Source organism: Nannobrachium achirus, assembly GCF_963921795.1.
Source record: "Nannobrachium achirus genome assembly, chromosome: 9".
Classification (NCBI taxonomy): Eukaryota; Metazoa; Chordata; class Actinopteri; order Myctophiformes; family Myctophidae; genus Nannobrachium; species Nannobrachium achirus.
This window is the reverse complement of record NC_137818.1, coordinates 59,255,366-59,268,949: the sequence shown is the minus strand read 5'-3', so window position 1 is coordinate 59,268,949 and position 13,584 is coordinate 59,255,366. Positions and strand designations below refer to the sequence as shown.

Below are 13,584 nucleotides of genomic sequence, written 5' to 3'. Positions count from 1 at the left end.
TGCACAATAAGGAGAAGTGAAAGCACAAATATAACATCTTACCAGAACAAGGCCTTTGAAAATTGTGTTGTGCATCAATCAATCGGAGCCCAATGACCCGTGGCAAAGTCTCCGCTGACTTCAATTGCCTTAAAATGTCAGCGGGCTTCTGAGCTAAGTGCTCCTGAACATTTAGGCAGATCCAATGAACCGCTGTATAAATAACTAGAAAAAGGGCACATGGAGTGCGGGTCCTCCTCGCCAGGCTGGGTGGCCTACCTATAGGGCCAACCTCGCGTCACCAGGCTTTCTCGAGGGAAAGACTGGTGATCGTTTACAACGGGCTGTTTGATCCGGTCTAGGCGGAAACCACGAGCAGATGAAGCGGCGTCGCTTTGTTTTGGTTACCCCCCGTTTGTTTCCCCAATCCCTATTAAAATGCTCGAGTAGCCTGGTGTAGTCTTGCCAGTCGCTACGAGTTGGACTACAAGATGCATATCGTCGTTGTCGGGTGGAATTTGGAAACCTTGTAAGTCCAAGACCGTTCGTTTTGTATTTATAATTTTAAAAATGAACTAAACTAGTGAAAATAGCCGATCTACAAGCACACACCGCCTCGCACCACGAAGCGTTGTGTGCTTGTAGATCGGCTGTTTTCACTTACTTGTGCGACGGCCTTGTATGATGAAGCAGGGCTTTACTTGGTGAAAAAACGTACAGACTTGAAACTTGGAGATACGAGGTTTCTGCCCGACAGTGACGATATACCAAACGAATTTTCAACGAAAAGCAAAACGACGCAGCATCAAGGGGTTTATTAGGTAGGCCCTAAAAGTATGTCCTTGAGCGCATGGGAATTATTTTAGGTTAAAACTGAACCCGGTTTGATCTTTCCTGCCAAATTAGTAGTACTTTGAGAACTACAACATGACGTGAAGTGGTTTCCGCTCCCGACCGGATCAAACCCCAAAAAGTGAAGGGATCCCAGACTAACATAGGGCTATTTTGCTAATATTTTGTAGAAAGAGTAAATGTAACTTGCCTACAATGGCATGTCCAAAATAGGGACACCAGGTTTAAAGAATGTATTCTTTGGGTATAGAATTTGTACATTAGAACATAATTCATAACTTATGTGTGGTTGAGACAAACTCCCAAGGCACACCTGGAGGAGTCTCACAGTATCGCCGCTTGGGAGCCACTTCATAGGGAAGCAACACCGCCGCGCGAAGGACCATAAATTACGCTTAAGAGGATTCAAATGGCGAAGAAGGTTAATGAATTCATGGCATAAAAACATTAGTCACTCGCCCGTCCAGGGCCGTCCACCTGCTCCCCTGGTGAACGTTGATGAGAAGGACATCTGAAACACCTGGTTGGATCTCATCTTCACAGTCGGTAAAAGCGATCAATCAGTCCAACGGAGCCAGTAAAACAACCACTCTGCCCTTGGAGCGTGAAGCGCAGAGAGCTTGTCTCCTTTTATAGAGCCCCATAATTCAGCAGCATCTGCGTTTTGATTTATCAGGGCCAGGGGGATTGGGACAGCACATCTCTTTGCCAATGGTCACCATGGGCCCCAGTTTGGCGTGTATCAAAACAGCATCCCGGTATCGGCAGTGGAAGCTCGTGATTGGCTGAACCGGAGGTAGGGAGCGCTCCGTTGTGTTCCCCTGGACCGTGCGGAGGTGGCGAAATTCGGGGGGGCTGAAGATTTACTATTCTGTCCATAACGTCACATAAGTCGGTAACGGCACTGAGTCGGACCGTCACAACGCTCGACTATGCGATGTATCATAACATATATAATCATAAACATTCTATATTTATAAGGTCAAGTATTATACTTAATAATTGGGACTAATTAAGAACCATTATCATAGTTATAATAGGCCTACATTTACAGTAGTTTAGGCATTTTGGTTTGATAAGGTTGTGGGCAGAACAATTTGTCCTTGTTTGTTATTTGACTATTTTTACTTTAATTATAATTAAAGACACTTCATAGTAATAGTGAATTAGTGATTATAATAAATAGCCTATGTCATGATTGCTAGATCAGATTGTGTTTATAATATAACGCCGGCGTGCCTCCGTCATCTCCACCGAAAACAAGCGCTCCCCCCTTGTTCCATTGTCGAAACCGGGATGCTGTTTTGATTCACGCCCCAGTGTGAGTGGTGCATCTTTGGGTGTATTTTAGGTGTGTGGTGGGTTTGTGTGTGTGTAGAGGGGAGTCACACACGACATGGCGTATATAACCCAGTGGGGGGTCTGTAGAATGTGTAGAAGTCTTCCTTCTCCAGGTCTCAGCAAGGACCCAACAAGCCCCTCCGAGGACTTTTCGGTTCAGCCGCCGACAGCAATAGCGACTCCCGAACCAACCACCAGCCCCTTCAGAACATCATGACGCGCAACCAGCTCTTGTCGTGGACCTTCCTGCTTGTGGTTTCAGGACCGCTCCTGTTTCATGCCCACCCCATCACAGACTCGGCCGAGATGCCCTACTCGGGCCCCGGTGAGTAGTACATCGCCAGGGGGGGAAAAGTGGGACTGAGTGACTAGGGCCCAAGGTGGAGGGGAATTCATTATTTTATACTTTAGCTATTGAAAAATTGCAGATATACAAGCTCGCAGCACGGCACTCGGAGCTTTTAGATCTGCTATTTTTGAAAAGTCGTGAAAATGTGTGCAAATCTTTGAATATATGTATTTTTAAGCGAACATTTGTAACTGAAATTTGTCCCAGGAACTAACTATTTTGAGATGGGGGTCCGTGGCCAAATACATATCATTTTGCGGGTCCTTCACATGAAAAAGTTTGAGCACCACTGACATAGAAACATAGAAGGATTTGAAATATTCAAAGGCCACACATTTTCACGATTTTTCAAAAAATAGCAGATCGACAAGCTCGCAGCTGTGAGCTCGTATATATCTGCTATTTTTCAATAGTTAAAGCACAAAATAATGCTTTCCCACAACTTCCCAGTCTAAATGGGTTAAACCTCCTACCCCCATGAAGAACATTCATGGGTGGGCCGTTACACACCTATATTCAGAAACACCTCTATTCAGAAGATTGACTTCCATTATTCTAAATAGAGGTGTCACCTAACCCTAACCTAAACACTAACCCTAACCTCAGTGGGGGTAATTCTGAATAGGGGTGTTTCTAAGTGTTTCTGAATAGAGGGCTGCCTGCCCCCCCCCCCCCCCCCTTGTACCCAGGACCCAGAATTTGGTGCGACGCTCCTGTACATCGCCTCTGTGCAGCTTGAGACTTGAGGAGAACAACGGTGAAGTACAGTGGGTCGCCGGCGTAAAAACCTCAATTAACTCTGTGTCTCTGCATTTCTGCTTTGCGATGATTAATATGAGAGAAGTCGTGACCAGAGACCCGAGCTAATTGCGCGAGGTCCTTTCATTGAAGCAATGATTGTTCTCTCAGAGTACAGCAATTTATCAAGTCAAGGGTGATTAATGCCGTGTATTGATGTTTGCGTTCGGCGATAGTCCAAGCTCTCTCTTCTGAAACATTTGCCTTTGTGTTACCTTTGTATGTATTGGGAAACGTGTAACTACTAGTTACACAACACGTGTTCCTTTACTAGGCTAAATACTATTGAGTACTGATAGGTTACATTTAATAAACTTGACATTTCACTCTGTACTTAGTCTGCTCTTTTTCCCCCTCTACACCAAAGCTCTTTGCCAAAAATAGCCGATCTATAAGATCACAACGCCTCGCAGCGTAGTAACTCTGGGGACCCCCTAGGGGTCCCGGACCCCTGTTGAAGACCCCTTGCTCTAGTCTAAATGTTTTGGTGCTAGTATAACAATCTCTGTTTCACAAAGCATCTTTGAGTCCTTCTCTGGTACTTCGTATCCTCCGTGCAATTTGAATTGCACAGAGAATTCTCCCAGTAAAAAACTGGATATATTGTTTTGTTTCTTTGTTTGCACCCCCCCCCCCCCCCCAAACACATTATTCTGAACCCATTTTGGAAGACTAAATTATTTCTCAGCAAAATAAGTCTTGTGTATCCAAGAGTATTGTACCTGCGGGATGTTTTTTTTATAACACAATTGGATAAAGTGGCTCAGTGGTAGAGCTGTTATAATGCTGTTGCCTCACAGCAAGATGGTCCTGGGATCGAATCTGACTGCATTGGGGCCTTTCTGTGTGGAGTTTGGTTGGTCTCCCCATGTTCACGTGGGTTTGCTCCCACTCCCAAAGACACACCTGTTACAGACCGTAAAAAAAATATGGATGGTGTTAAGCCATTGGTTTCTGCTGCGAAAATGACTTTTTTTTGTCCCTTGTACGGGTGCCGCCATCATTGTAGAAATCAACGTTTACTGCTAGAAAATAATGGCATGCAACCGCAGGGATACTTGGGAGAATGTGGTGTTGAGCTTGCCAAATAAAGCACACGAAGAAGAACCATCACAAGCCTATATGATCACAAGCCCCTCCTACAGCATACCCTGCTTTAACATCAAATATAACATAAATGGGACCATTATTTCACAAAACGCACATCATGGTGATTGAAACGAGGCTTTGAACTATCGACAGGAACCATAAAGTATTTATGACAATGTTTATTAAGGAAAGAAAATCAAATGTAAAAGTTTGGGGGAATAGAATGGAATCCTAGGGAGAACATGTTGCTTCTGGTGCCAGCACAGCGCAACTATTGGCCAATCACAGGAACTTTCAGTTCTGTGTTGCTTCATTTTAAATCCTGACGCCTGCCCACCTGGCTGTTACAGACATACTACTTCTACCTCTGCCTTTTCACTATTCATGAAAATGTTGGCATGTGCAAAATGTAGGCCTATATGCCAGGGGTTCCCAAACTGTTTTGTCTCAGGGCACCCCATACATATTTCTTTAATCCGAGGCACCCTCACATTATAATTTTCACTCCCAGCACCTTATATTTATAGCATATTGTCGGGTGGAAACCTTGTATGTCCAAAACCATTCGTTTTGTATTTATCATCTATAAAATGTACTAAACTAGTGAAAACAGCAGATCTACAAGCACACAACGGTTCGCATCGCGAGGCGTTGTGTGCTTGTAGATCGGCTGTTTTCACTAGTTTTGTGCGACAGTCTTGTATGATGAAGCAGGGCTTCGCTTTACCAAAATACGTATACATTTGAAACTTGGAGATACAAGGTTTCTGCCCGACAGTGACGATATTTTAGTGATTATGTTGCGAGGAAAATGTTGAGATAATAGCCATTTTGGTTAGAACTGACTGAAAATAACTTTGTACTTCAAGTTCAAAATGATACTAAATATTTTTTCAAGTGTCCAAATAAATTCCAAATATTATCAAATTATCTCGCGGCACCCCTGGACTGCCGTCACGGCACCCCAGGGTCAAATAGAAGGAAAATGTTGTTACCGTCGGTGTGTGTCTGTCCACAGGGTCCGTGGAGGACAGAGGAGCTGGAAGTCTGGATGATCTGTCCCTGACCGAGCAAGATGGACCTGGACTCAGATACTCCTCCCTGGCTCCTGGGGAACTCAACAGTCAGTTTCAGTCAATGCCAAGTCATTCAGTTGATACACACTGACAAGCTTAATTTTACACATCTGATATTAATTTGATTAGCCACAGCTGTGTGCGGTGTATACTATACAGTGTATCCCAAAACTTGTACAATATGGTCAGTACAGTACTATATGGTCAGCCTTATACAGCCTGTCATGTTTTTTTTTTTTTTTTTTTTTTACCCTTTTGAAGTTTTTAACCTCAACTGGAAAACAAGCTAGTAAAGTGTGCTCCTCTGAGCACATATCTCTGCCAGGCCTGATTTTCCTACCCAGGGAGAAACAGAGTTTTTATGATAGACAGACACCACAACAGTTTGAGTATGTGGCGCTGGTGCCCCCTATGGGTAGAAGTTAAAGCAATTTTGGAGGTGCACTTTTGGAGGCCCCCCAACATGTGATTGAAATTTGGTTATGATTCGACGTTGCACTATTATAATATAGCATTTATTTGTAAGAAATAGGCCCTGCACTTACACACACACACAAAAAATAAACAAACTAACTGATACATCTTGATCCCCTGAGGCCAGAGAGAATATTTAGGCCTACCGATTTGTGTGGGTTTTGGACAAAATCTCTTTGGGGAGCTGGATCATTATTATGATCCAAGGAAACCAGGGTAAAAAAAAAAAAACCCTACTGGGAGTGTGCAGGCAAAGACCCACATAGACTCATGGACGGGAGTGAAAACACAATCCTTGTGCAGCGGCCCTTCCGGCCTGGCGGAGACAAATACAAAATCAACCTAGGGTTTTATCCCAGGCTGTTTAAGAACAGCAACACACAGCAAAAAGAAAAAGAAAGCATGGTGCATACTATGTGTACTGTGTACCCAAAAACATAGACAATGTGATAACTTTCAAACAAGAGTCAATCAGAGTTGTTCTGATACTGATACTGTAGCCCGGGACCCCGATATCCGGTGGCGTGTGCGTTACCACTCAACTAAAGAGCCAGGCTTGTTAGCTGAGCTGCAACGCACACACTACCTCTAAAGCGCGACCACGTGCGCCGGCCAGGGGCTAAGCTCGAATGAAACCGGGGGGTCCGAGCACGACCAGCGTTGGAGGACTGTCGTCGACTACCAGGCTTAAGGTCTACAACGACCAAGGAACTGACGGAGTACCCGACAGTACCTATATCCCACTGCTGCCACCAATGTAGCCTCGGCTGGGAGGTTACCACTAAAGAGCCAGGCTTGTTAGCCAAGCTGCAACGCACAAACCGTATAGCCTACAATACAAGCATCAGAAAAGCTGACAATGATGTATCGGCGAGTAGGCCAGTCACGTAATTTATCACTTGATGAAAATTCACAGTAATCAATTTCTTTTTTATTTGCTTCAGTTGATGTTGCACTATTGTTTCATACTCTTACAATAGACCTATTATTTATAATAATTTCTAGGACCCCCATAACTCTGAGAATACACTCTCAGAGTTCCATTTGGAACCCCTTCAAGGAATCCTGAGGGTCCCTGGACCCCACTTTGAGAACCACTGTCCTAGATCTTTTTTTTATTTTTTATTACACACTGGTATCGGATCGGTACTTTGTATCGACCAATATCTATATCGGAATCGATATCTGGAAGAAAGGAAAAAAAGTTTATTGGTACATCTCTAATTTCTATAGATAGGCCTACTATAGATACTCATATACTGTACAACTGTTATTATTTTCTCTCTCTCTCAGGTGTCAGATCAGCTGGCCTGCTCCCCAGGCAGATGAAAAGAGAGGTTTGTGTTTTCAGTTCATTTCAGTCCTGTGAAACTGTGAAAAGAAAATCTATGAGCCTCATTATAATCGTACATTATTCACAACCACATGAGGTTTTGGGAATTGGATTTTTCTTACCTTTCATCTTTGTTTCTTGGCTTGCAGATGATGCTGGAGAAGCAGAGCCTCTTCAATCCCTTCGGCCGCTTCCTGGGCATCAGGAAACAGTTCCGGAAGCGGGGCGGATCGAACTCCGAGTGCTTCTGGAAGTACTGCGTCTAAAACGCCGCTGGTTCACAGACAGACGCTGCAGCGGTGTTGATTTTGTCGACTAAAACTGTGACGAAAAATGTTTGTCGACTGCGTTTTTTTCACTGACTTAAACGAAATAAAAACTAACTAAAAAGTAAGCTGTGATGACTAAAACTAAGACTAAATATATTGACAATTTCGTCAACGAAATAAAAAGTAGGCTAAAATGTTGGGGAGGGACTGGTGGAGAAGAGAGTCATTTTATGTTTGGTTGCTCTCCAGTATTGAGTGCTGAAAATAGCCGATCTACAAGCTCGCGCAACACGTTGTGAGCTTGTAGATCGGCTATTTTCAGCACGCAACCAAGTGTAAAATCAGTCATTACGATGCCATCAAGGCCTGCCAAAATACATTTTAGTCGACTAAATCAACTGTAGATTTAGTCGCCTAAAATCTTATGACATTTAGTCGACTAAAATTTGACTAAAACTGCAACTTTTCAGGTGACTAAATTATAAACTAAATGACATTTTATTCAAAAGACTATGACTAAAACGAAATCAAAATTTGCTGTCAAAAACCACACTGCGCTGCAGTCCACAGTCCACAAGTCGCTCCACTATAGAGACAGGGCTTTGCACTATAAATCAATCCTAACTTGCACTCACACAAGTACATGCAGACACAAACAAGACACATCACATGTGCTCATTATGCACAAACAGGTGCATGGAAACACATCCCCCCACCGTCACCCCATCACATCACACAGTCACACAAACACTCGTTTGAGGATGTCAAGACACGTTTTCAAATACATGTAAACACTTTTGTTTCAACCGTTTATAGCTGTCTTTTGTCTGACCGAGTGCCACGTTGCATAATGTTAAGTCAGCGCTATATGTTGGAATAGAAATTAAAATGTCTATTTGGAACACATTAAGCTCACTGACTTTTTGCTTGTGCGCTCACTGAGTAAATAGTATACTAGTTCGGGTTCCCAAAATTGTCCATGCTTCAATAAAAGTACAAAAGTTGCTCTTTTCAAAGTCTACTCTGAGTAACAGTTACATTAATTGCATTAGTTACATAGAATACAGCAGGGTTCCCCGATTAGTTTTCCCCAAGGGCTGAATCACGTCTAGGGTACCAAGCTGAGGGCCACAGCATTGCAGGGGACGATGGTGGCGTTCCCGCTACTCCAGCGACAGTTCAGATATCGTCGTTGTCGGGTGAAACACTTATGCGTCCAAAACCGTTTGTTTTGTATTTATCATTTTAAAAATGATTTAAACTAGTGAAAACAGCCGATCTACAAGCACACAACGCCTCGCACCGTGAGGCGTTGTGTGCTTGTAGATCTGCTGTTTTCACTACTTTTGTGAGACGGCCTTGAATGATGAAGCAGGGCTTTACTTTGCGAAAGAACGTACAAATTTGGAGATACGATGGTTTCCACCTGACAACGACGATATACTAGTTTTGTTGCTGCTCTTATACCACCATTATTACTAGGGTTGGTGGGGGCCTGACAGTAGCCCCCCGCGGGCCACAAATGGCCTGCGGGCCGCCTATTGGGGAACCCTGGAATACAGTATGGTCAACCTGAAATGATGAAAAAACCAACCAATCCGTCTCCAATTCAGTGATGCTGCTGCATCTGCCATCTGCTAAGAAAGATTTCTCCTAAATGGAATATCCTCATGATTGTTACATTATTTCTGTAATGTGCCTTTCCAAAAGTAGCTCAGTCAAATTCTACTTCCAAGTGAAAGTAGAATTAATGATAAAACTTTGTCCAAAAAGTATAAGAAGCCTACATGAAAAGGCTACATCAATGAGTGTGTACTTAGGTAAAAGTAATTGGTTACTTTCCACCCCATATTTTGATGACACGGTTTTGGATATGAATGGCATTAGTGCCACCAAGCTGTTCTTACGGCAATGCACAGAGGAAAGAAAAATAATAATCAGTTTTAGAGTTTTCTTCATTTTTTTCATTTTTTTATTATTTTACAGCAGAAAGAATATAAAGCATTCAGAAAACATCTTCCATATTTTAAGGGCATTTCAAAACGTTTTGCATGGCTTCAGCAGCTGAAATCTCTTTTTTTTTTAAATAACTTTTTAAAATCTGTTTTTTTTTTTACATATCCATCGAGTCAGTGACGCTTGTACATGCACAATTACAAAAATAAAACTTACAAACGAGAGAGGAGGAGGAGGAGGAGGAGGGAGAGAACGGAGAGAAAAGCAAAACACATCAGGTATAGAACCGAGAGGATATGACAGTATCTGGGGAGGGGGGCAGAGGCGTCAGTTGGGTATGGCAAGCTATGGCAGCTGCCATACCTTGGCTACAGAGGGAAATAATAAAATGTACTTTTCCTCGTGCCTGTTGCTAAGGTATGGCAACGTGACCGGTGTCTTGCACGCACGCGAAGGCGCGCGTGCAAGACACCGGTCATGTTGCCATACCTTAGCCTTTGCTGAACTGACGCCACTGGAGGGGGGAGGGGGGGCGGAAAGAAATATAGGATAGGATCACATAACAGGGAAAGACAGAGAGAGAGAACGAGAGAGACAGAGAGAGAGAGAGAATGAGAGAGAGAGAGAGATAGAGGAGAGGAAAAGAGATCTACACTAGTTCACATGCAAAGTGTCGAGGACCCCGTTAGTCTTTGTATCAAAGCGGGGGCCGCTTTATGTTTTTCTTCTCGGGTTTTTGGAATTGATGAAAACGTGCAGTTCGGTAAAGGGTGCCATAATAATTGCTGTCCATAAACTACTGAATGCTTTGTCTTGCAACAACTTGGCATTTGCATAAGAGTTAAGTTCGACTACATGTGTCCAATCGTTTCTTAAAACTTCACTAGGTCTATTTAGGTCTCCAGAAAAAAGAAATGCTTATTGCTCTGTGTCCACGAGTGGGGGTTATGTTTGTGAGATTTCCGGTTCCGTTTCTACTGTCCCTGTGTTGTGCCTACCTTTTCTCTGGTTTTGGGTGCTCGGATAAAAGAAGAGGAGGAAAGGTAGATTCCCAGGTCGATTAGCAGAATGTCACAAGATCGATGACACGGTAATGAGGCGTATATACGTGCCTGTCGGCAAACTCGTCATCCCAATCACAAATGGCAGTAAAAAACTGGGGGCAGACCTCCATTCAGAAACACCCCCACTTAGAAACATCCCCATTCAGAAATACCCCCACTGAGGTTAGGGTTTAGGTGACACCTCCATTTGGAATAATGGAAGTCAATCTTCTGAATGGCAATGTTTCTAAATGGAGATGTGTAACGGTAGAAACTAGATTTGCAGGTGAGCTTATCGCTTACAGCGAGACCTGCCGATGCCCCTCCAACATCAGATATGTATTTTTTCCGAGATGAAAAACAATTTGCCGCGGTTGATGACGCCCTCGTTCGACAGGGGTTTATAAAAGAAGGTCACATCCCTTTATCTAAGTGAGCTATGATGAGGACACACAATTATATTTCACGGCGCCACCTCCTGTGTTATTGTTCATCTTAATCCTCGCAGAGAGAGAGAGGAGTGGAGAGGATTGGTATTATATAATGGCTCGGTCCAAGTATCACAGTAGTGGATTCGTTTGTCTTTACCCAGAAAGCACCTCGGCTGTGAGGTTTTCAAATCCATGCGTCCGTTCGTTCGTCTGCCATATCGATGACGCTCACTGCTCAGTTTCCTCCTCCCCCTTTTGGCACCCTGAGTAAATTACATAAGGGAGGTGAAACCAGTCCCTCTTGTATCCAATGTATCGTCGTTGTCGGGCGGAAAACCTCGTATCTCCACATTTCAAATGTGTACGTTCTTTCGCAAGCAAAGTCCGGCTTCATCATAATACAAGGCCGTCGCACAAAAGTAGTGAAAACAGCCGATCTACAAGCACACAACGCCTCGCGGTGCGAGGCGTTGTGTGCTTGTCGATCGGCTGTTTTCACTAGTTTAAATCATTTTTAAAATGATAAATGCAAAACGAACGGTTTTGGACATACAAGGTTTTCCCCCGACAACGACGGTATGCTTCCTTGTGTGACAGAGGCTTGTTGGAAAAAAGCCGATCTCCATGCTCACAACGCGTCGCATCCGCGGCGCGTTGTGGATTCGGAGATTGGCAATTTTTCAACTTGTGACGCCATCGCACAGCAAAGTATACATCGGGCATCAGTCAAGTAAAGAACGCGTGACCTTGCTTTCTGCTGCTCAGGTTAGGGCCTACAAATGAAACTGACTGACTGACTAACTATACCTTGACATGTCCGCATGTGTGCCGACGCGCAGTGTGTTAATTGTGCCTGTGTTTGTCTGTGTCTCTAAACGTGAGTCGCCTAGTCAAAATACCTGCTCTACACAGTACTGTTCTACAGTATTTCATTCTTTCTGACCGGGCATAGACCGTGTCTTAATTCCCGGGAATTCGCCACGCGCGTGCGCATAAGTCATGTCCAGGCGTTTAAAAAAAAAAGAAACCCGTCTCTGGTGTGCATCCAGAATTCCATTCGTAACTTTTGCTTTTTTAACTGAGCACAGTCTCCCGTCCTTGCGTTTGAACTTGGGGAGCACACTTGTCGAATCCAAAATGAACCAACGAAAAAAACGAAGAACTGAAAAAAGTCCAAAAAGTAAAAACTTGCTCTAAACACAATCTCGTCCTCATGCTTTTGCCGTGGAAACACCGGTCAAATACTGCTTAACGGATCATTGTCTCGGTTATGTCAGGGTTTTGCCTTTGGGGGGGGCCTCAACATGCCCTCCCTCTTTCGGAAGTTCTGTGGCACGTCAAACTAGGCGTTCTTCGTTTTACAGAACAGTAAGTCTTTTAACTATCTTGACTACCGATTCTAGGAAAAATAAGCATGCTTTAGGTGCAGTTCTGTCACCCGGTTAACTATTTTTACCCATGCAAGCATAATAAAACCTCTCTCCCCTTTTGCCTCGGCACCGCATCGGCTACGCATTCTAACCACAAGTTCTAGAGGATGAATGCCAGGCAACAAACTCCAGTAGTGGCGTTTCTAATTCTTGTGGTTTTAAACAAGCAGTTCCAGGTAGAAAAGAGAGCAAAAGAAACACAGAAATAATATTTTTTTAAAAAGAGAGGAAAAAGGAAAGAAGCATGTCGACAAGCTGGGAATGCTGTGGTTATTGTACCGGTTTGAACAGGGAAGAACACCATATTGTGACTTTGATGAGTGACAATGGTGTCAGCGATGGTATTATGTCCCGGATGCAGAAGTGTGAATTCATGTGTCTTTTTTGTAGTAACAACTCAAACATTTACAAATGCAAGGTATTGTCGCATGAATTCTGACACTGGGGTTTGTGCGATTTTGGATTATGATTAGGCACTTCCTACATAAACACTCAAGAAATAAAGCATCACATGTCAGGTCGGTGTAAAAGAAAAAAGGAGTTCGTCCATTGATAAAGTACGTACAATTTGAGAAAAACGAAATAAATAGATGACAACACATGAAGTATACATGACAATAATTGTGTAAAAAAAATAGCAAAATAAATTATTAATGTCACTTGCACCTTGGCTGAATGATTAAATGTCATTATATTTGATAGAAAATACACTTTATCATTGTTCCGTTATATTAATTTGCACCCAACAGGCACGCGTAGACAAGTGGCTAACGTGTGCATTCTCATTCAAACTGCTTTCACCCTTTCAAAGCACCTTTTGGTCCAGATATTATTTACTCCTCAGGAGTAAATAATATGTGCACTATTTTCCATACATTTACATGATTTAAACCACTTGCTGAACTTTGGCTCACTGATCCTGACAAGAGTGACAAGTTCTATACTTTCCCGTTGGACAAAATCATTTTAGCACCCTAATCCTAGTTCAGACCAAAGATTCGCAATGAGATGAAACCGCATTTAAGCCTAGCCTAATTTATAAACCGCCGTACAATGGAGCATTAAAACAAGCATCATAGTTTTGCAGAGAAAAAATCGAAGCAGTCTAAATTACCCGCTATATCAGGGTTGTCAAACGTGCGACCGTGGGCCATTTGCGGCCCG

The 13,584-nt window shown here is 43.3% G+C and overlaps 1 protein-coding gene across 1 annotated transcript; it reads left to right on the top strand.

Annotated features, from left to right (window-relative positions):
- Positions 1 to 2,385: 2,385 nt before the first annotated feature.
- LOC308291029 (urotensin-2-like) lies at positions 2,386 to 7,557 on the top strand (the record flags this gene model as incomplete). Its single annotated transcript, XM_080732944.1, has 4 exons — positions 2,386 to 2,497; positions 5,427 to 5,531; positions 7,252 to 7,295; positions 7,441 to 7,557. 4 exons carry the CDS (start codon positions 2,386 to 2,388, stop codon positions 7,555 to 7,557), a joined length of 378 nt encoding a protein of 125 aa, XP_080589070.1.
- Positions 7,558 to 13,584: the final 6,027 nt, after the last annotated feature.